The 22,688-nt window shown below is 36.4% G+C and overlaps 3 protein-coding genes across 3 annotated transcripts in view; 2 read left to right on the forward strand and 1 right to left on the reverse strand.

Annotated features, from left to right (window-relative positions):
• LOC144446806 (L-threonine ammonia-lyase-like) overlaps positions 1 to 553 on the forward strand; it is a 7,509-nt gene extending 6,956 nt beyond the window's left edge. The window contains exon 8 of the mRNA XM_078136647.1: positions 75 to 553. Within this exon, the coding sequence (XP_077992773.1) occupies positions 75 to 230 (156 nt within the window). The 3' untranslated portion in view covers positions 231 to 553. The remainder of the gene's footprint in view (positions 1 to 74) is intronic.
• Positions 554 to 14,734: 14,181 nt separating this feature from the next.
• LOC144446847 (uncharacterized) lies at positions 14,735 to 16,529 on the forward strand. The gene is made up of 3 exons (XM_078136688.1): positions 14,735 to 15,284; positions 15,631 to 15,963; positions 16,188 to 16,529. The coding sequence occupies exons 1-3, from the start codon at positions 14,735 to 14,737 to the stop codon at positions 16,418 to 16,420; spliced, it is 1,116 nt and encodes a 371-aa protein (XP_077992814.1). The 3' UTR covers positions 16,421 to 16,529.
• Positions 16,530 to 17,064: 535 nt separating this feature from the next.
• Positions 17,065 to 18,265, reverse strand: LOC144446848 (uncharacterized). Its single transcript, XM_078136689.1, has 4 exons — positions 18,155 to 18,265; positions 17,767 to 17,951; positions 17,518 to 17,583; positions 17,065 to 17,260 (listed from the first exon to the last, which is right to left on the reverse strand). The coding sequence occupies exons 2-4, from the start codon at positions 17,883 to 17,885 to the stop codon at positions 17,065 to 17,067; spliced, it is 381 nt and encodes a 126-aa protein (XP_077992815.1). The 5' UTR covers positions 17,886 to 17,951; positions 18,155 to 18,265.
• Positions 18,266 to 22,688: the final 4,423 nt, after the last annotated feature.

Here is a 22,688-nt window from a genome sequence, read left to right on the forward strand (position 1 = left end):
AAGCATTTATCAGTCCAATGATATAATCTCGATCTCAAGTGGCATGATCTCAAAATTGTATTATTCTGTTACAGATAATTGAGACAGCTGCTGCCCTGCCCATCGCTGCTCTTCTGAAAACAGCTGACAAGTATAAGAATCAGAATGTTGCACTTGTGATATCAGGTTCAAACATAGCGATGAGCCAAGTTAAAGATATCATAAACAAACACAGTATACAAGTTAGCTAAATATATACATTCTAACATAGCAATGAACTAAGCTAACGACATCATAAACAAACACTATACAAGTTAGCTAAATATATGGATACTGTATTTAGATTATATGATTTTGAATGAGTCAAGGTATGTTCTAATCAGTGATCTGTGAATGGAATATTCTATTACACATATTACTACCAGCAGCAATGAGCAAGTTGGTTTTCAATCAATAAAATTTTGTATAGCGCTGATTTCCAGAGCAAAATTCTTAAGTAGCACTGAATAGCTAAAATTGAGAATTCCTGAAGAACACACTCAACAAATATTTAAATGTTTAATTGTGATAGGAAGCAGAAGACTGACAGGTTAAGAAACATGTCCAGAATTCAGCAATGTAGTTGTACTCTGGTAGTGACTAATATATGTACTCATAGCATAAAACTGTGTATGGTATATAACAACATATTTAGTATAGCCAAGAAGAAAAGACAAAAACCTATTAAAATAGAGTTATGTTTATTGAGTCATTTATTACAGATTTGTTGGCTTTTACATTGTAGAAAAATACTGAATGTATTGTGTATTTGAAAATTGTCAGAACAAATGGGAATTTATAAATAAAATTGACATTAAATTTAACTACTTTACTCAAACCATCTGACTACAAGTGTATGATGACTGCTTACATATATTTAGAAATACCGACAATGGCATTGTACATCAACTGTACAGTTTTTAAAAAATGTTTATCCATATGCTAGTCCATGCTAACAATAGGTGTTCATTTGCTGAATGACTATCCAGTTGCCTATCCAACCATGTTGCTATCTTTGCGATATAGGTGATCATTTGGTTGTTGCTATGGACGTGGTCATGTTGTTAGATATATATGCATATATTTTTAAATGTTTTTTTTCACTTATGTATGAATTCCTTATATTATCTTTGCAATATACATGATTATTTGGCTGTTGCTATGGGGTGGTCATGTTGCTAGGCAAATTTACATACATTTTTTGAATGTTTATTGAATTGTCTATTAATCCCTGTTATCTTCCTAATGTATGTGATCATTTGGCTGTTGATATGGACGTGGTCTTGTTGCTAGGCAAATTTACATACATTTTTTTGAATGTTTATTCAATTGTCTATTAATCCTTGTTACCTTTGTGAAATACACGACAATTTGGCTAATGCTATGGGCAGGGTCATGGTTGCTAGGGATATTTGCATATATTTTTGTACATGTTTATTCACTTGCCTACCAGATAATGTTGTTATTTGACCAAAATATACTGCCATTTGGTGGGCGTGGTCATGGTTGCTAGGGCCAATCATGTGAAAATATTTTGAAGAAAATCTGCAGATTAACATTTCAACATCTCACCAAGCTTGAGTCTCATTGAGCAAGTACTTTTGGAGACATACATTTTTTACCAAAATTTACATTTGTACACCTAATTTGTACATTACTAATGAGTTCATTATAAGCTTAATATTTCTTTTTCTATACACCCACAGATGCATCCCTGTTAAATGGCAGCCCAATCTGCTGAGTAGTTTTGGAATTATAGGTTTTTGACCAAAACGACACATTTTTGCATATTACTGATGGAATCATCGTGTCATGAACAAATCTTACTTTATACCCCCTGAAGAATGTTCCAACCAAATTTCGCACCAATCTGCCCAGTAGTTTCTGAGTTTAAGTTTTTTTACCGAAAATCGCATTTTTTAAAACCAAAATCACACATCATTGATGCGATCATTTTCATTTCAACAATTTCCCAACTAGACCCCACAAGTAATGTCCCCACCACATACCAAGGCAATCAGGTTGGCAGTTTTTGAGTTTTAAGTCATCCACACACACACATACACACATGTACACAGATAGGCAGGCAGACAGACAGACAGACAGACACCGCTCGATGCCTACAGCACTACTGAACCTATATTGTAGTTTAGTTGTGCTAAAAAGTACAAAAACGTACAAATATACTGAAGATGTGGAATGTTCAGGGTATTCTGCTGTACAGAAAAATTAATGGTATATTTAAATTGTAACCCATGATTTGATTACATAAGACACTTACTTAAATATTATCATTTTTTTCTCTTATGAAGGAATAAATCATATATTCTCTGTAGATTATCAAGAAATTTATATTCCTGAACCTCATTGACTATTAAAAGATCATTTCATCTGTTTTTTATTTCTTTTTAGTTTGTAATGAGGTCTACAACAAAACTTCCTGTATAGCATTTGTAAAGTGCAATTCATGATCATGATACATAATCCAATGATGATAAAAATCAGTGAAAATACATCCAGCAAGTAATATTGATAGAATAATAAATTCTTCCCTTGGGTCTGTAGATGCGAGGATCCATGTTTTAATACATGGTTGACCCAATATGCAACAGTTTCTGAGCCATTCATTGGACGATCTTTCGCCACGGTGGAGAGTTTCTTCACATTTTGTAGGTAGCTGTTGATAAAATAGAATTGATCATACAAATACTACTAATTGAGTAGGTATTTGCAAATGACATGTCAATAAAAACAGGGTGGCTATAGGCAGGAATCACCAATTGATATTTAGTGTTTACGGGTTATCATCAGTACACCTTATTTATTTGAAAAGTAGAAAATCCACCTGTGAACTTACTAAATGACTTTATTATCTCTGTAACTAGATATGATACATGAAGCAGATATAAACTAATTATAGTGCTCTCATCTTATTGGTTGGTTTTCCTCCACAGACTGAGAAGGCACACATTTTGCTCAAATAATAAGCATGGATTGCTTCATTCATCATGTAAATTATATATCTCAAGTATTCTTAAATTCAAGCAAATTGTTCTTTTATTATTGTGGAAAAGTGAAAAATCATTAAAAGCAAATTGGTATGATTAACATACAAGAGCTTTATCAAAATATGCTTCATCAAATATATCTACCAAATTTCATTTGTACTTTTGGGAGAACATTTATTAGCAAAAATAAATGATAGGGATAATTAACAAGAATTTATGCAAATTAATACACACATTTTGACCAGCAAACTGTATCTAATGCTCCCACTTTATCATCAATGCATACACCATAATTATGTGTAATTTCAAGCGTTCATTCTTAAGATATAGCCTAATTAATTACCGGTATATGGAATTGAAAACATGTATTCTTAAGATATAGCCTAATTATTGAAACAATTGTGTAAATTACTCAGCATTAAAAGCTACATCAACAAACTTTAACGCATGCTCTCACATCAATGTACATACAAAATTACATGAAATTTAATGCTTAAACTATTAAGATATTGCCTAATTACCGAAAATCATTATGTGCAAATATAACTCATTAATATTCATAAGATGTTTACCAAAACCTAAAAATTGTAGCCATTACAACAAAGAATGTGTACCAAATTTCATTTGAATTGAGCCAGCCGTTTTTTTGAGAAAACTATGACAGACACAGATGAAAACACCTGCACCCCCCCCCACACACACATACAATTCACTAAAACACAACTTTTCTTTATCAGAGGTAAAAATGAAAGATTCATACTTATGAAGTTACCTCCATTATCATCCATAAAAGACACGACTACTGTTGATGTCAACAGAAACCTATTCTTTATTCACAAGGTGTGATCAGTGGAAGCACATGATTGGTTACATGACAAACATGTGAAGTGAATAGTAATACAAGTGTACACAAAGTAATTAATGGGTGTTGTCCATAGATTACCACATGGTCATTCATTACCAAGGTATATGATGATATTCTCCTTCAGTTAGCCATGATTGTACACAGGCTAGGCTAGCATACAATATATCCTAGCCCAGGCTACCAGGCTTTGAAATGCTATTGTACGTCAAGTCAGATAACCAAGTCTCTGGGCTAAAGTAGTCCAGCTAAGGGCATCACCAAGGACTACATAATGCCATCTTTTACCAAGGTAATGAAGGAAATTCCATTCAACCAAGTTAACCACACCTATGTACAAACTATTTGTTGACAGGTGTTATCAAGAACTGTATACAATCAACACATACCAGTCAGGAATATTGCCCCATTTTGGGATAACATAATCCCATTTGAGATAATTATCCTGTTTATCCCAATCAGGATGATTATCTCAACCAATGGTTCCTGTCAACAATTGGATTCAAAAATTGCTTATCCCAGTCAAGATAAATATGGAAAGTACGTTGACATATTCTAATTATTCTGATTGGGAAATATTATACAAATGTCGACTGGCTGTGAGGGCATAGCATACGTCTGTTCACCGTGAGGGCCTGTCGATCACCTCAACATCAACCTATTTAGTTGATGTTGAGTTGATCGACAGGCCCGAGGGGGGAACTGACGTACATGTATGCTATTGCCCGAACAAGAGGCCAGTCGACATTTGTTTTATAACACATCGAGCTATGGCCAGTACTTTACTATTTTACATTTAATACATTTTTACATTCTAAGGCTGCACGAAATACATTTAATACATTTAATACGGGAGAAGGTTGAGGTACATTTAATGCATTTAATACATTATAGAGGTGCCCAAAATACATTCTATTAGTCGGCGATGGTCCGGGTCACTTGCATTTAATACATTTAATACATTCTAGAGTTGCACGAAATACACTTTTTTTCTCGGCGATGGTCCGGGTAGCTTGCATTTAATACATTTAATGCATTTAATACATTCTAGAGGTGCACGAAATACATTCTATTCCTCGGCGATGGTCCGGGTAGCTTGCATTTAATACATTTAATACATTTAATGCATTTAATACATTCTAGAGGTGCACGAAATACATTCTATTTCTCGGCGATGGTCCGGGTAGCTTGCATTTAATACATTTAATGCATTTAATACATTCTAGAGGTGCACGAAATACATTCTTTTTCTTGGCGATGGTCCGGGTAGCTTGCATTTAATGATTTCTAACTTCTCTTTAAAAAATGTAAAACGTGCATGAGTTAAATGTGAAAAATGTATTTCGTGCAAAATATCTGACTTCTGGCCATGGATGAACACATCTCATTCATACTGTTATAATAAACCTGACACTACAGACACATTATATACGATTAAATTTGAACAATCCTCCACTACGGGCAATACCGATCCTACTTCCACGCAATATTTTTCTGAAATACTCACAGCATTTTTGATAACACACTTTGTGCGCTTAGCATCTTTGTGTGACACCAGTTCTGCATGCAAGATCTTCTTCAGACACTTTCCAAAAACGTAAATTATCGTTTGCCGCCATGGCCATTCACCCGTCTGAATATTTGTCGTCTGCAAGGAAGACGCTCACGCATGCGCAATGGACGGGCAATATTCCACTCGACTTTTCATTCATGGAACTATTGCCCTATGGGGCAATAGATCGTCATTTCCCGGGCAACAGTATTCAAATTACGCATACCATGTGACAGGGCATTGACCAATCGCAACACGACTCACGCAGATGATGTGTTATAATCCTGATTGTTTACCTAAAAGTAATGATGACATTCTGACAATGTAGCTATCCAACCACTATAGCATACACAATGTATGTCCAACCACTATAGCATACACAATGTATCTGTCCAACAACTATAGCATACACAATGTATCTGTCCAACAACTATAGCATACACAATGTATCTGTCCAACCACTATAGCATACACAGAGTAGCTGTCCAACCACTATAGCATACACAGAGTAGCTGTCCCACCACTATAGTATACACAATGTAGCTATCCAACCACTATAGCATACACAATATAGCTGTCCAACCACAATAGCATACACAGAGTAGCTGTCCAACCACTATAGCATACACAGAGTAGCTATCCAACCACTATAGCATACACAATGTATCTGTCCAACAACTATAGCATACACAATGTATCTGTCCAACCACAATTTAGCATACACAGAGTAGCTGTCCAACCACTATAGCATACACAGAGTAGCTATCCAACCACTATAGCATACACAATGTATCTGTCCAACAACTATAGCATACACAATGTATCTGTCCAACAACTATAGCATACACAATGTATCTGTCCAACCACTATAGCATACAAAGAGTAGCTGTCCAACCACTATAGCATACACAGAGTAGCTGTCCCACCACTATAGTATACACAATGTAGCTATCCAACCACTATAGCATACACAATGTAGCTGTCCAACCACAATAGCATACACAGAGTAGCTGTCCAACCACTATAGCATACACAAAGTAGCTGTCCAACCACTATAGCATACACAGAGTAGCTGTCCAACCACTATAGTATACACAATGTATCTGTCCAACCACAATAGCATACACAGAGAAGCTGTCCAACCACAATAGCATACACAGAGTAGCTGTCCAACCACTATAGCATACACAATGTAGCTGTCCAACCACAATAGCATACACAGAGTAGCTGTCCAACCACTATAGCATACACAGAGTAGCTGTCCAACCACAATAGCATACACATAGTAGCTGTCCAACCACAATAGCATACACAGAGTAGCTGTCCAACCACTATAGCATACACAATGTAGCTGTCCAATCACAATAGCATACACAGAGTAGCTGTCCAACCACTATAGCATACACAGAGTAGCTGTCCAACCACTATAGCATACACATAGTAGCTGTCCAACCACAATAGCATACACAGAGTAGCTGTCCAACCACTATAGCATACACAGAGTAGCTGTCCAACCACAATAGTATACATAGAGTAGCTGTCCAACCACTATAGCATACACAATGTAGTTGTCCAACCACTATAGCATACACAAAGTAGCTGTCCAACCACTATAGCATACACAATGTAGCTATCCAACCACAATAGCATACACAATGTAGCTATCCAAGCACTATAGCATACCCAATATAATGTAGCTGTCCAACCACTATAGTGTACACAATGTAGCTATCCAACAACTATAGCATACACAATATAATGTAGCTGTCCAACCACTATAGTATACACAGAGTAGCTATCCAACCACTATAGCATACACAATATAATGTAGCTGTCCAACCACTATAACATACACAGAGTAGCTGTCCAACCACTATAGTATACACAATGTAGCTGTCCAGCCACTATAACATACACAGAGTAGCTATCCAACCACTATAGCATACACAAAGTAGCTGTCCAACCAATATAGCATACACAATGTAGCTGTCCAACCGCTATAACATACACAGAGTAGCTATCCAACCACTATAGCATACACAAAGTAGCTGTCCAACCACTATAGCATAAACAAAATAGCTGTCCAACCACTATAGCATACACAGAGTAGCTGTCCAACCAATATAGCATACACAATGTAGCTGTCCAACCACTATAGCATACACAATGTAGCTGTCCAACCACTATAGCATACACAAGGTAGCCATCCAACCACTATAGCATACACAATATAGCTGTCCAACCACAATAGCATACACAGAGTAGCTGTCCAACCACTATAGCATACACAAAGTAGCTGTCCAACCACTATAGCATACACAGAGTAGCTGTCCAACCACAATAGCATACACATAGTAGCTGTCCAACCACAATAGCATACACAGAGTAGCTGTCCAACCACTATAGCATACACAATGTAGCTGTCCAACCACAATAGCATACACAGAGTAGCTGTCCAACCACTATAGCATACACAGAGTAGCTGTCCAACCACAATAGCATACACAGAGTAGCTGTCCAACCACTATAGCATACACATAGTAGCTGTCCAACCACAATAGCATACACAGTGTAGCTGTCCAACCACTATAGCATACACAGAGTAGCTGTCCAACCACAATAGCATACATAGAGTAGCTGTCCAACCACTATAGCATACACAATGTAGTTGTCCAACCACTATAGCATACACAGAGTAGCTGTCCAACCACTATAGCATACACAATGTAGCTATCCAACCACAATAGCATACACAATGTAGCTATCCAACCACTATAGCATACACAATATAATGTAGCTGTCCAACCACTATAGTATACACAATGTAGCTATCCAACAACTGTAGCATACACAATATAATGTAGCTGTCCAACCACTATAGTATACACAGAGTAGCTATCCAACCACTATAGCATACACAATATAATGTAGCTGTCCAACCACTATAACATACACAGAGTAGCTGTCCAACCACTATAGTATACACAATGTAGCTGTCCAGCCACTATAACATACACAGAGTAGCTATCCAACCACTATAGCATACACAAAGTAGCTGTCCAACCACTATAGCATACACAATGTAGCTATCCAACCACTATAGCATACACAGAGTAGCTATCCAACCACTATAGCATACACAAAGTAGCTATCCAACCACTATAGCATACACAAAGTAGCTGTCCAACCACTATAGCATACACAAAGTAGCTGTCCAACCACAATAGCATACACAGAGTAGCTGTCCAACCACTATAGCATACACAATGTATCTGTCCAACAACAATAGCATACACAAAATAGCTGTCCAACCACTATAGCATACACAGAGTAGCTGTCCAACCACTATAGCATACACAGAGTAGCTGTCCAACCACTATAGCATACACAATGTAGCTGTCCAACCACTATAGCATACACAATGTAGCTGTCCAACCACTATAGCATACACAAGGTAGCTATCCAACCACTATAGCATACACAATATAGCTGTCCAACCACAATAGCATACACAGAGTAGCTGTCCAACCACAATAGCTTACACAATGTAGCTATCCAACCAGTATAGTATACACAGAGTAGCTGTCCAACCACTATAGCATACACAAAGTAGCTGTCCAACCACAATAGCTTACACAATGTAGCTATCCAACCACTATAGTATACACAGAGTAGCTGTCCAACCACTATAGCATACACAATGTAGCTATCCAACCACTATAGCATACATAGAGTAGCTGTCCAACCACTATAGTATACACAAAGTAGCTGTCCAACCACTATAGTATACACAAAGTAGCTGTCCAACCACTATAGTATACACAATGTATCTGTCCAACCACAATAGCATACATAGAGTAGCTGTCCAACCACTATAGCATACACAATGTAACTGTCCAACCACTATAGCATACACAGAATAGCTGTCCAACCTCTATAGTATACACGATGTAGCTGTCCAACCACTATAACATACACAGAGTAGCTGTCCAACCACTATAGCATACACAATGTAGCTGTCCAACCACTATAGCATACACAGAGTAGCTGTCCAACCACTATAGCATACACAATGTAGCTGTCCAACCACTATAGCATACACAGAGTAGCTGTCCAACCACTATAGCATACACAGAGTAGCTGTCCAACCACTACAGTATACACGATGTAGCTGTCCAACCACTATAGCATACACAGAGTAGCTGTCCAACCACTATAGCATACACAATATAATGTAGCTGTCCAACCACTATACCATACACAGAGTAGCTGTCCAACCACTATAGTATACATAATGTAGCTGTCCAACCACTATTGTATACACAATGTAGCTATCCAACCACTATAGCATACACAATATAATGTAGCTGTCCAACCACTATACCATACACAGAGTAGCTGTCCAACCACTATAGTATACATAATGTAGCTGTCCAACCACTATAGCATACACAATGTAGCTATCCAACCACTATAGCATACACAATATAATGTAGCTGTCCAACCACTATACCATACACAGAGTAGCTGTCCAACCACTATAGTATACATAATGTAGCTATCCAACCACTATAGCATACACAATATAATGTAGCTGTCCAACCACTATACCATACACAGAGTAGCTGTCCAACCACTATAGTATACATAATGTAGCTGTCCAACCACTATAGCATACACAATGTAGCTATCCAACCACTATAGCATACACAGAGTAGCTGTCCAACCACTATAGCATACACAATGTAGCTGTCCAACCACTATAGCATACAGAGTAGCTTTTTTGTAGGCATAATTGCATGGTTCCTCTAAAATTGACTGGCAAGTCATAGTGAGGATAACACTAACAGCTTGACTGATAGTTCTATTCAATTAACATGTATGAACAATGGAATACTCTCCAAGTCTCCCTAGTTCACTTCATCCTCCAACTTCAGAGCTTGAATCTTTAAGATGTGTTGTCTAAAGCATACACAAAGTATTCAATCTCTCATCTGATTCTAGTGACTATATATATATGACTGGCTTCTAATTATACTGTTTATACCAGTATTGCATGTATTACTAGAATACAAGATACATTGTGTTGTTCAGTACCTATCAGGCTTCTCATACCAGAGCGTGGCACAACAAATACATATACAAGTGCACCATCAACCCCTGTGGTTTAATGTCATGACACAACATATAAAATTTGTATCTTACAGACAAATGTATCAACAAAACCACAACACTGTCCTGATCACTGGCCACTTGTCCTAAATATAAGTTTTATGATATACCATATCTGTAATCCAATTTCTTCTATTTTTACTTTCACTTTCCGTATTAATTTACATAGACTTCCATACTTCTAATGTTTTGATGAACACTTCATAAATTATACAAAACAATTACAATGAATTTTATCTGACGACATCTGATCTCCTACCCTGTTTACAGCATTTATGGTATATTCTTGGTATAAGAGATTAAGTGGAATATACCACAAGTGCCATAAACAGGCTACAGTTCATCCTCGGCGATGTAGCTTTGTGCCATAAACAGGCTACAGGTCTCCCTTCAATACCACCTTATTGACAGGATGAATTGTGAACCAAGTTTTGTTTGAACTAACTTACGATTCAAGATTATCTTTCTTTGGACAAAATTTCAATGTCCAATATTTTTCATATATACAGATAATTATGACACACCAGTCAGAATACTGTGGTTAATTTACATTTTAAATTCTCATGGGGCAATCTCCAAAAGTGTTTAATACAAATCTTTCACTGACTTGGTTTTGGGCTGGTATAACACAGAATTATTTTAGTTCATATCATTGAAAGAAATTCTTAACAAAAAATGCTGATGTTTTTCGTTTGTTTCATTGGAATTATATGACCTGTATCCAAATGCAAGAAACACCTGGTGAAAGGATAGTGGTCGCAGTAGAAACCGTCGTCAATATATAGCGCCCTCTATCACACACAATTTTCGATCTTTTGTCTTATGTAGTATAGCGCCCTCTATGGCACAAAAAAGTCTATCAACGATCAATTTTTTTTAAAAATACGAAAAAGTACAACTCTTGGGAGGTTGCCAAAACAAACATTGTTGCTTTTTGAGAATCTCTCCTTTAATTTGCACTACTGTTTCATAATATAAACAACATATCTAGGGGATATATACTTTACAGGTTGAGATTACAAGGAATTACATTTTATAAGTGAATAATGAAAACCTCTCTGCTGAATATATTTTCATTTAATTGAACACATTGTAACATCTCAAAAATAACTCCAAACTAAACAGCTTACCGGTGATATATTTGATAGTCACATTGAAAACACTGATTATAGATATACTGTAATGTAAGTCTGTGAACACTGGCATGTTATAGACTGCAGAGTGCATCCACTGATAATATAGTATGTCACAAATAAAGACAAGTCTGGTACAAGAAATGCACAGTATGCTATTTCTAAATTTTATTTGATACATCTGTGAGGGGTATAATAATCCTCCCACCACAGTCCCTCTAGAGGGGGCTATGCTCCAATACATTTTATAATCATCTATTTTCATACCCGTTTTCTATTTTCATCAGTGTAGCAATATAGTCATCTACTAGAAACATACACACATATTTACATGCTAGAACAAGCAACAAGTATACACAAGAAAGTTTTAAAGATACAATGCCAAGAACATATGAAATATATCTCTAATAATTACTTTTTACATTACATTACATTACTAAATAGTCTGATTAAAAAGTGGAGAAAGCAACTTGATTGATTGATTGATATAATTTTTAAGATACTATCTTTTATGCTTATCACACCACAAAATCTTGACAAAACTTTGTACCTAATTCTCAAACAAGCAAGTAGCAATATCACACAAATATCGAGAAGAAGTTTGGAAATATAAATAAGTTTTGTAGCTAGACCTGTATAGGATATTATCTATCGTGGTTGACTGAGAATATTAACAGCACCATATAGTAAACCTTGCACAAGACTTCAAAACTTTTGGATTACTAGGCTCAAGGTATTGAGTTATACAAAATCTATCGTATTTATATGTATGTACTCTGTAGGTTGACACAATCATACAATATTAGTACAAGGAAAATAGAGCAATCATCTTTGATGGTAGAATGTTATCTACAACAGACTGATATAGGAGAAAGTTTTAAATACAATTTTATATGATTTGTTCATTAATACTCCTGATTTTTGAAGCGATGTATCAACACATCGTAATTCTAGAGCTCGGCTCTACATCTATTTCAACCATGCCCTGATATGATGAGATACATTCAACTTACAATGTTCACATACAAGATTAACACCACACAATGTCTCATAATATTAACACTGTTTCCATGGCAATGTAAGTACAGTATACAATAATTCCAAACTTATTTTACCAAGGTTCCCTACCTAAAATACACTGGGTAAAGTGTACTAGATCCTATCTCTATATACATGTATGATAGTAGGGATATTTTTAAAACTAAGTACAAACATTGACTATAATACAAGATTTACAAATAACGCACTGGATCATTACAACTTTGATTTTTCTTGCTTACTTTAATATTGTATGAAAACCTTGCCAAATTACATAGCCCTGTTAAAGTACAATTTCACCATGCCAACTTGCAGGTATATAATAGTACTCCAAAAGGGTATCTGCGATTTGGAAGTGCGCCTCGTACAAACTCAAAAATGATGTCTGCGCCTGGTCGTACAACGTATCTCCGACTGGTCGTACAACGTATCTCCGATCGGTCATACAACACGAGTGCGATTGGTCTTTGCTTTCCGACGTCCGTCATTTCCAAATACCCAAATACCCTGTTTTGCGTGCGTGAATGTTTACTAGACTATAATCATACTACGATATTTCAATTTGATAAAGAATGCGATCGCATGCGATAGTTGAAGCCGTGTAAAAAAAATCAAACATGCCATCGATGTACACATGCGTTGATCGACGTACTAACGGGAGGTGGGGGCCCCGGGAGGGGTCACTTTCATTCCGCACTTCGGAGTTGTGGTCCCGTGTACACGGTGTCGGTAAGCTCCCTCTGAACTTTGTCGATAGGCAACGCAATGCTGCGACAATCGTATGAAGGACGTCGGCACCGACATTTGATTCTTTGTGGTCTGTGAAACAATTGTACATTGTAACAATTTAACAAATCTGTAGCTCTTTACCGCTTCTTTCATCATCGATGTGTTGAGACAATACATCCATGCCTTCCAAAAACTACGCCAGAGTCTATGGTATTTTAAACAATTAGGGCAGTTGACACCATGCACCGACTCGTAGTTATAAAACTTTCAGCGACTTTGCAACTCAACTCATTGTCGGCTTTCATCATTCAAAAATCAAGCGTAACGCATTGCCTAGGCTAAAGGGTGGCCGAATCTGTCAACATGGTCAAGTACGAATGTACAAACAATATACAAACATTGGTGTGGCTTCTTATTACGTGCCAGTACATGAATACATGGATGTATTATTACGGAGATGGGAAGTTTCGTGGACTACGATCACACTACGATTATAAAAAAAATGTGATAGTTCTAGCCTTCGAGACAATCACGAAAGCACTGAATGAAACAAAAACAACAATCGTAATAATAAAGCTAATGAGTTGCCGTGCAGGCACTTCGTCGTGTCGCATCAAATGTACGATCACAGCGATCGATGACCGCCATTTTTTTTCTAAATATTACATTTCAGCAATGATTTTTGATGCAATTTGAAATTGTTACCACGAATTGCTATTATCATTTTATTTCTAACATGAATGCAAGTAGCGATGTCCGAACGCTCTGCATCACCGGCACCATAAACGAACAATGGGGGGGGGGGGGGGGGATTACCCTTCGTCATTCGTGTAACTTTTAAGGGCAATCAAGGAGAGTCAAATTGTTTCATTTGTTCAGATGAGACTTTGATGTATGTAGGCGTTACCGTTCCACCTTTTTAGCTCAAATAACAATAAGACCGTTACACCTAATTGACTAAAATTGACACCTTCGGAACAATGGTAGTCAGTTGCTCGTAGGGACCGGCCTCAGCCAAAGGGGTCGGCGAAAATCTACACTGAAAGTTTATAATCACCCACTATTAGCACCAATGCTAACGTAATATAATGATGTAAATTGAATGTAGATGATGATTCGTTGTGGTTTTAACACAAAAATAATCCATTGTGAAAAAGATATAAAACGACACAAGTTTTTCAAAATTACACCACACTGCCGAAACGAAAGTCGAAGCAACATCATGCCAAACTTAACGAAAACGCAATTGAACAACTGGAAGCAGCTGAAGAAGAGGTCCGACACATACATGAAGAAGACAACCCTAGAAGCATGCGTCATTACCACATATTATGATAAAATAACGAAAAGTCGAAAGTTTCTTGTCCATGGTAGTGATGTCCTTGAGAAGTCGATAACCAGCAGTATAGCAACTCTCATGGAAACCTACCAAGAAACAAGTGTCAGCAGTGTTACTCCTCATCCATCTACAACTAGTCCAACTACTGCTACTGAGAACGAGCTACCAGACCTAAGAGAAACAACGGAAGGCAAACTATCTCAATTACCATATTCAGTACTTAAAACCCTTGTACCTGAACTGGTGAAGGTGTCTGAAAAGAGACTAAAACCGTACTGGGGTAATGAAAACCATATCCCAGTGTGGTGGCCACAAACCATTCCGTACTGCAACCCAAGTAAAGGACCCAAGTTGTCTCCAGGTACTTGGACAAAAATGCTGAAATCTGCTGCAAGAGCCTGCTACGAACATCATGGATTAACAGAGTTAACAGGTAGGTTAACAAACAATTTATATGATACAAGTTCAAGTCTAGACTGGTACAAGTCGCAGGGTTTTTTTTTCACATTATTATGGCCATTTTTTTTCATATCTTTTACCCCCACAATTTATGTATAGTTACAAGGCCTTGACTAAGGCACCTTGCGAAACATTAGTAATTTTTTTCCTTCCGATTTTCCGACACTAAGGTGACTGACAAAATATTTGATCGAGTTGCTAGGCTAATTATTCCCAACACACCCTAATAGGGCTAGTTGATGTTCAAGTGAAACAATGGGTTATATTTCAAGTCCATGTTTATAGATATTAATTAATTTGTTTCTACCTTTATTTTACAGGGGAGTCGGAAGTCACAATGCCAGACATACACAACACCATGGAACCAATACACAACACAGAAGGAGAACGATTCAGAGCACAGCCACAACGTATACAACCACTCACACTCAACACAGAGGAGCAACCACAACACACACCACCACTCACCACAGAAGAGCAACCACAGCATACACCACAACACACACTGCCACTCACACCACCACTCATCACACCACTCACCACAGAGCAATCACCGCACTCACAGCAAATACACCAAACAATTGAAGACGATTTTCCAGATGTGTTTCAAAATATCCTAGAGTATGGGACAACGCTGGATGAATCTCAATTAGGTATGTCTTCGATCTATTTTTGAATATTTCAAAATCAACAGTGTATTGTATACATGTACATAAAAACTTACTATTTCGACACATTTATTGATGGCGTTATTCCTGGTCTTACAATAACCAAACCATTATCAGCTTTCCAAATACTGTAGTTCTAAATATTTCAATGGTGTATTTTTTCATTCCAACACTGTCATTAATTGAAGTTTATTGTTTCTTTATTCTAGCTATCCTAGGTTTTGACACATCACCCCTTCTCCATTCAAGTTTGCAACCAAGTTTAATTATGACGGATGAAAGTTTATCGATCTCAACTAGCAGTTCTATTGACCAAGAAGCACCAGCACAGCATCAACCAATTACAACTGTTCGGAGAAGTACTCGTCCTGTGAAACGTACGTGGAAGGCAGTAGAAAAAACAAACTCACTGCAGGCTAGAAAACGAGTGCACAGAAGATAGGTTTTTCAGTTTTGTAATTTATTTTATTTCTTCAAATTTACTGTATTGTTTCTTCATTTAATAATATTGATGTGATGTAATGTTGTTAATTAAGTCATAATGTTCAGAATAACCAGTCTCTTTATTAATAAAATTTGATTTTGACACCGTGAATACCACTGATATTTTGTCATCTTTTGCTGTGAATGTGTTTGTGTGTATCAGAGTTTTTTGTCACTGAGTACTGCATATACTTTGTTTTGTTAAGTGTGTATGGGGGGTTACCTGCAATTTCAATATACTTATCAACAATAATTGACAAGCTTTCACTACCACCATCTTTTCAACAAGAGAACTTCACACAAGCAGTCAGACTCAACTTCAAAGTCAAAATCAAGGGAATTGCTCACATCAACAAAACAGTCAAATTTATGTAACAATTTACTATCAATTTCTTGGTGTAAAGTGAAATTCTCCATGTCAAAGGGATTTACTACTGTTAACTCATGTATATAAATATACATTTTCTGATTAAAATAGATTATCAAGCATGTTTATGACTAATTACAGGAGCCGTCAGTAAAATACATGCAATAATAATTTCTTGGAAAGAAAGTTCAGTGATTAATTAGCTATCTAGCTACATGCATTGTTGTATACTAGTACTAAGTTGCTTTCTTCTTGTTGTTTGTGACTGCAAGGAAGAGTGCTGCATGGAAAACAAAATTATCAAGGAGCATGTATGCAAGCTGTGACTTAATCCTGGATATGGTGGCATTTGTTTGCTCGCAGATCTGGCTGTTCAGGTTGCTTATCTCTATGTTCGTCTTGTACGTTTTCATATTGTAACCTGATGAACATCTATGTAGAAAGAATAAAAAAAGACAATGAAGTGTCAGATTAAAGTTAAAGTTCTCACAAGTACATAGAAATTAACTTTACTCTTTTTAACGCTAGTTTTACTACAAGTACATATAAATTAATTTTACTCTTTTAAACGCTAGTTTTGCTACAAGTACATAGAAATTAACTTTACTCTTTTTAATGCTGGTTTTACTACAAGTACATACATATCAAATTTACACTTTCTGGAAACAATTAAAAGTGTGGTAACTTACCCTGTGTGATTACACCAATGAAGCCGGTCCACAAGGAACATTGTGTTCTTGAAAAACACAGGTTCTCTGTAAATAAAAGAGATTGGCTCTCAGCAAAATATATCAATTTATTCTAAGGACAGGGAGGGACATAAAGCAAGATTCAAGATAATGTACAAAATGAATAGTTTTACCATGGTTTCACAGTGTAATTTCAAATACTACCTAAAAAAATAACAGTAGTAAGAATACTATGAAACTGATACTCACCTATTCAAACAATATTGGTGCAATTTGCAGGAGTTATCGTAGACAATGATTCTTGGTGCTGTTTTAAATCTTTGCTTGATTATTTTAAATGGCAAAGCTGGGGACTCATGTTGTTCCATTACTTCGAACCCAAGACAAACTTGATGCTGACAGTAAAGCGTGAAAATTCCAGGTGTATATAAGCCCTGTAAGTTATACAAGAAAGATTAAAACAACATCAGTTTAGGTATTTTCTTCAGCATTCGATATTGAAAAGAGGTTTTATGTATTAATTATAAAACATGTTCTCTATTTCTTTTTGTTTTAGTTAAATATTTAAATATAAGCAAAAATTTGATTTTAGAATGTTATCCAGACACAAATGGGACAGAATACCATAAGCACATACCTATGAAATGCTGCAAGGGGGTTCCTGCTTTCAACCATTAGATGCAAATAGCTGAATAGTAATCCATAGTGAACCATGTCATGATTGTTCAAGTTGAACAATAAATCCTCTTCACCATCATAGAATAACTGGCAACTACAGGATCCAATGCTTGGTCTATAACATACTAAACAAATAAAAGAAAATCAGAGGTTAATGTTAATGATATGTCATCTTAAAAATTGAAATTTAAAAACATACAATTGTCACTGTAACACTTCATGATAACTGAATTTAGATAGATTAAGTCACAATGCTGGAATATAAACATTGGTAACTTTAGTAAGCACAAAATATGGAGTTATATGTTGACAGAGAATGTTTTAAAATTATATTAAGTTTTGATAATAGTCAGTCACCTTTGATTTTTTCTTGTACTCCTTCAACATAAACATCTGTGGTGGTACTGTTCTCTTTGTAAATGACTGCTTCACCAACAAACCATCCATTCATAACTGGGTCACTGTCATTCCACTGGCAGCCATGCTTGCACACATGGAAGGGTTCTACAGGACTGGGTATTGACGGAATGAGAAATCTTGGCATACTGAGTTGCCCTGATTCTTGCATGTCGTAAACATATTTTAGTTCACCAGTAAGAGGGTATGGTATTTTGTTGTACGACATATACTTGAATTGACTTGTTCTTGGATTCTCTATCTCAGTTTCAGGTGTTGCTTCTCCTCTCTGGTCTAACCAACTTCTATAGACTTTAACATAGTTACAATCCTTTGTTCCATACGTACAAGTAGTACAGGCAAGTTTTTTTCCGTGTGATGTAGACTTCAAATGCACCAGATGAACCTCTTCCATGGTAATAGCAGCCAAGAGAGGAGAATCTTGTAGGTGTTCAACCATGACAATAGAATTGTCTGAAAATAAATACAGAGAAAACTATTAGGATAATGTGCAGATATTGGACCTGCCTATTTCATCTCAGAGTTATTATAATAACATTGATTACTTTGTTATCTGGAATTACATTCAAGTAACCAAGGAATTAATTATCAAGAAAATCTGCTGAAACTTTAACATTACCCTCCAATAATTGATTCAGAAAGAATGTCTTACAGAGTGGAGAGATTTATGAATGAGATATCATGTTTGGTGATCACAGTGATTCTTACCATTGACTGGAGAATCCCCTTGTGGAAAGGGGAAAAGTCTATCAATAGCATGTGCATGAATACAGTAGTTCCTCTTCTCAATTGACATGAAATTGTTGGAGTCTTCCTGCACTTGTCTGTTGTTATTCTTCAACCTTTGGTACTGGATAAAACCATCCTCACACTCACAAGTCAGTACATGCACATTTCCATTGGCACAGTGAAAGACTAACTTTCTTTCTATCAAATGGTATTGGTCTTTCTTGAGGACTCCAGATGATGCATCACAATCTGAGACCACATACACATTTCCAGAGGATAATTTCCAAAATCTCTGACTAACATGCAGTTGTCTAAGATATTCGTCTTCAGGAGTGACAATAATATCAACTTCAGAACTGACAATCCTGAAAGTTTAAATATAATTATATCATTAGAATACAGGAGTTAAATAACACAGAACTGTTTCTACTTTATGATCTTTTTTTATTTTTGATTGCAGAATTGAACTTGCAAAGATTTTACTACAAACTGTTCTCACTATAGTACATTTTCTAAATACATAAGTAACACTTAGAAGACTTGTAGGCTGCTCCCAGTAAACCATATCTTCAACAATAAATCCATGCCAGTCAATGCATGTGTGATAACATTGAAACTAATAAGGTAACAACCTATTGCCAAATAATACAACACCTTTTTAGAAACATCAAGTAAAAATCTGTAAAAAGAAAAACTAAAATATCAAGAAAATTTCTTTGCTAAATAATTGCTATCAATGTTTATATCCCAAAAACTTCCTTGATGTAAGTAATTATAAATCATAATGTGTAGAGACCATTATCACGTCAGCATACATATTTTCAGAATACCGCAAATCATGCAAATTGATAGAGTCTTTACTTTCATTATGATCATCAGAGACTCTAAATAAAATCATTCTGAAATGGGATATGAGTACAAGTGACCTTGCTCACGCCTATATGCTTTGCATCCCTGTGAATTCAACAGACACAAGACGTTCGGTTTACTTTGGGACAATCATCCATGTTAGCTTTGCATGGTCTGCCTGCACAAGACGTAGACAAGCTTCACCAAATTGCTAGTTTGTAGCAAATTTCTTGCTACATAATATAATTTTGAACAGTTACTATGACTACTGTTACGTAGCATGTCACGTATGTACACATCGGACACATGACATCGACAGCTGACAGGTCAACGTGCGAGGCTAACCGATTTACTGTGATGGCCATATACCCCTACACGTGTGTAGCGCCTATGGAACATTTCAATCGCTATATATCGTGATAACGACGCTAATTATTAATTTCTCTTGTACAAGGTTCCGTATGGGAAGTTATTTCGACGCAAATGTCAAAATTGTACGACAAAAATTTTGAAACCGTTTCGCCCCTAGCCCCTCCAGCCAAAGTCGGACATACCCTTCACTGAAATAGACCTGGTCGCGATTAAAAAACATGGCGTCAGTACTAGTATCTCGCCATTTGAATTTTTCGTCACGGCAGGCATGAACACTGATAGCAAATGCATGTTCACAGGGTGGCGTGTACACAGGAAAAGGACAGAATTCCAGTTTGAGTAAATCGTTGACTGTTTCTGCATGAAACATATAACTCTGTGGGTTCATTAGCCGTCCTTTTTACTTTCAATATTCATGTTGCAAGTCCGTACGGTACGGTACCTGAGCATGCTGAGTGACGTACGTGCATGGTAAATAAAATGTGCTCATTCGAGTCGTCAAGTTCCCATATTGCCCAACTCCCAACTTCTTGTTTTCACAGTTTCAAGAAAAACAAATGACTTACTTTGGTTGTTTCCTCTTCTGAGGGACGTCTTTATCGCAGTCACTCTTCACTACCGCCTTCCTTTTTGTTGCTAGTGATTTCAGCATAGCTGTTGTCTTCTGATTGGATTTGTAACGTTCAATAAATGATGCCATCGAAACTTCGGACGTGGTGATCGGATAGAACTTGTTTTAATAACTCTCGAAGTACTAAATGAAATGATTCGAGAGGTCCTGTCCTATAACGTCCGGTTTTAAGCTTTGCAGCGAATCGCAAACACGCTATGCGACCAATCGCACTCGTGTTGTATGACCGATCGGAGATACGTTGTACGACCAGTCGGAGATACGTTGTACGACCAGGCGCAGACATCATTTTTGAGTTTGTACGAGGCGCACTTCCAAATCGCAGATACCCATTTAAGGTACTGTTACATACCTCCAACTTGCCTTCTTTTTATTTCCCTTCAATTGTGATTGTACCTGTGTATTGTAACAGAGTGTTTTTGCTACAATTTCAGGAGCCCAGATATTGTATTTCTTATAAACTCACAGGTTGGACTCGATTAGTTGCTAGTCAGCTACATCTAATCCCCTTTTTCCTGGCATCATGTAATCATTTACCATTGCAATGTGTCTTGTATATCTAACAGCATATCTCTCCGCTGTACTCAGCCAACATATAGGACTAATTATATTACATTTTATAAATCATCTATTCATTGTTGTTTCCTTACATTGTTATATTTAAGACTTCTATGGCTGTGAAAACATTACACATGGACTTGATGATTTCAATGGCTTGAATTATTTATTTTCTAACTGATAAACAACATTTCAACTTGACTACTTCTACATCCCCACTATGCACAGCACCTATGTAATTGTTCCTTTTGCATTAGAAGTTGTCTGAGGGTGTGTATTAAATGTCATGTCACATGAGTGAAACACCAAACCAACATCCATTTTAGCTGTAAATGTCACGTCACATGAATGAAACACCAAGCCTACATCATTTTAGATGTACTTGCTAGTGCTAAGATTATGGAGCACTGTGACAATAATTTGACAAGAATTTCATATGAGAATAAAATAACCAAGTTGTGCAGTATGATTTTTGGAATTGTACATGAAATGGAAACAACAGTGTATTACTAGTTATATTTATCACAATTTGCCATTACTCTACGACAATTGTATTTAAAATACAAACTAGTATATCTTGTCCCAAACACAAAACATCATTTTTATATATTCCTCAATTTAACATTTCTAACTATTTGAAGCAAACTGTAATGTTTTTATCAAATTTGGGATCATCTCTAACTATAGTATAAAGGGTACCTACATTAACAGATCAATATGGGATATGGGATAAGGGGGAAGGTTCAGCTGGGTTTTTCAAAAAAGTTATTTTAATACACATACTAGCTTTGTTGATGAAAACAGTGTACAATACATACACATTTTCACAATTAAGATCATTCGTTGAGGTCATGTTCAACATACTAGACATAGAAGCCATTTTGATCATGTTTAACATACACACCATATTGATAATGTTTAACATAATATCTGCAGC

The sequence above is a fragment of the Glandiceps talaboti genome, chromosome 15 (assembly GCF_964340395.1).
Source record: "Glandiceps talaboti chromosome 15, keGlaTala1.1, whole genome shotgun sequence".
NCBI classification, from domain to species: Eukaryota; Metazoa; Hemichordata; class Enteropneusta; family Spengelidae; genus Glandiceps; species Glandiceps talaboti.

Excerpts from the sequence above, each read along its gene's own strand:
- LOC144446847 (XM_078136688.1), top strand. The coding sequence starts at position 14,735 with ATGCCAAACTTAACGAAAACGCAATTGAACAACTGGAAGCAGCTGAAG. Across the intron at positions 15,285-15,630 it reads TGGATTAACAGAGTTAACAG|GGGAGTCGGAAGTCACAATG; the intron begins GTAGGTTAACAA and ends TTTATTTTACAG. Across the intron at positions 15,964-16,187 it reads GCTGGATGAATCTCAATTAG|CTATCCTAGGTTTTGACACA; the intron begins GTATGTCTTCGA and ends TCTTTATTCTAG.
- LOC144446848 (XM_078136689.1), bottom strand. The coding sequence starts at position 17,885 with ATGGAACAACATGAGTCCCCAGCTTTGCCATTTAAAATAATCAAGCAA. Across the intron at positions 17,584-17,766 it reads CACCAATATTGTTTGAATAG|AGAACCTGTGTTTTTCAAGA; the intron begins GTGAGTATCAGT and ends TTTTATTTACAG. Across the intron at positions 17,261-17,517 it reads CATTGGTGTAATCACACAGG|ATGTTCATCAGGTTACAATA; the intron begins GTAAGTTACCAC and ends CTTTCTACATAG.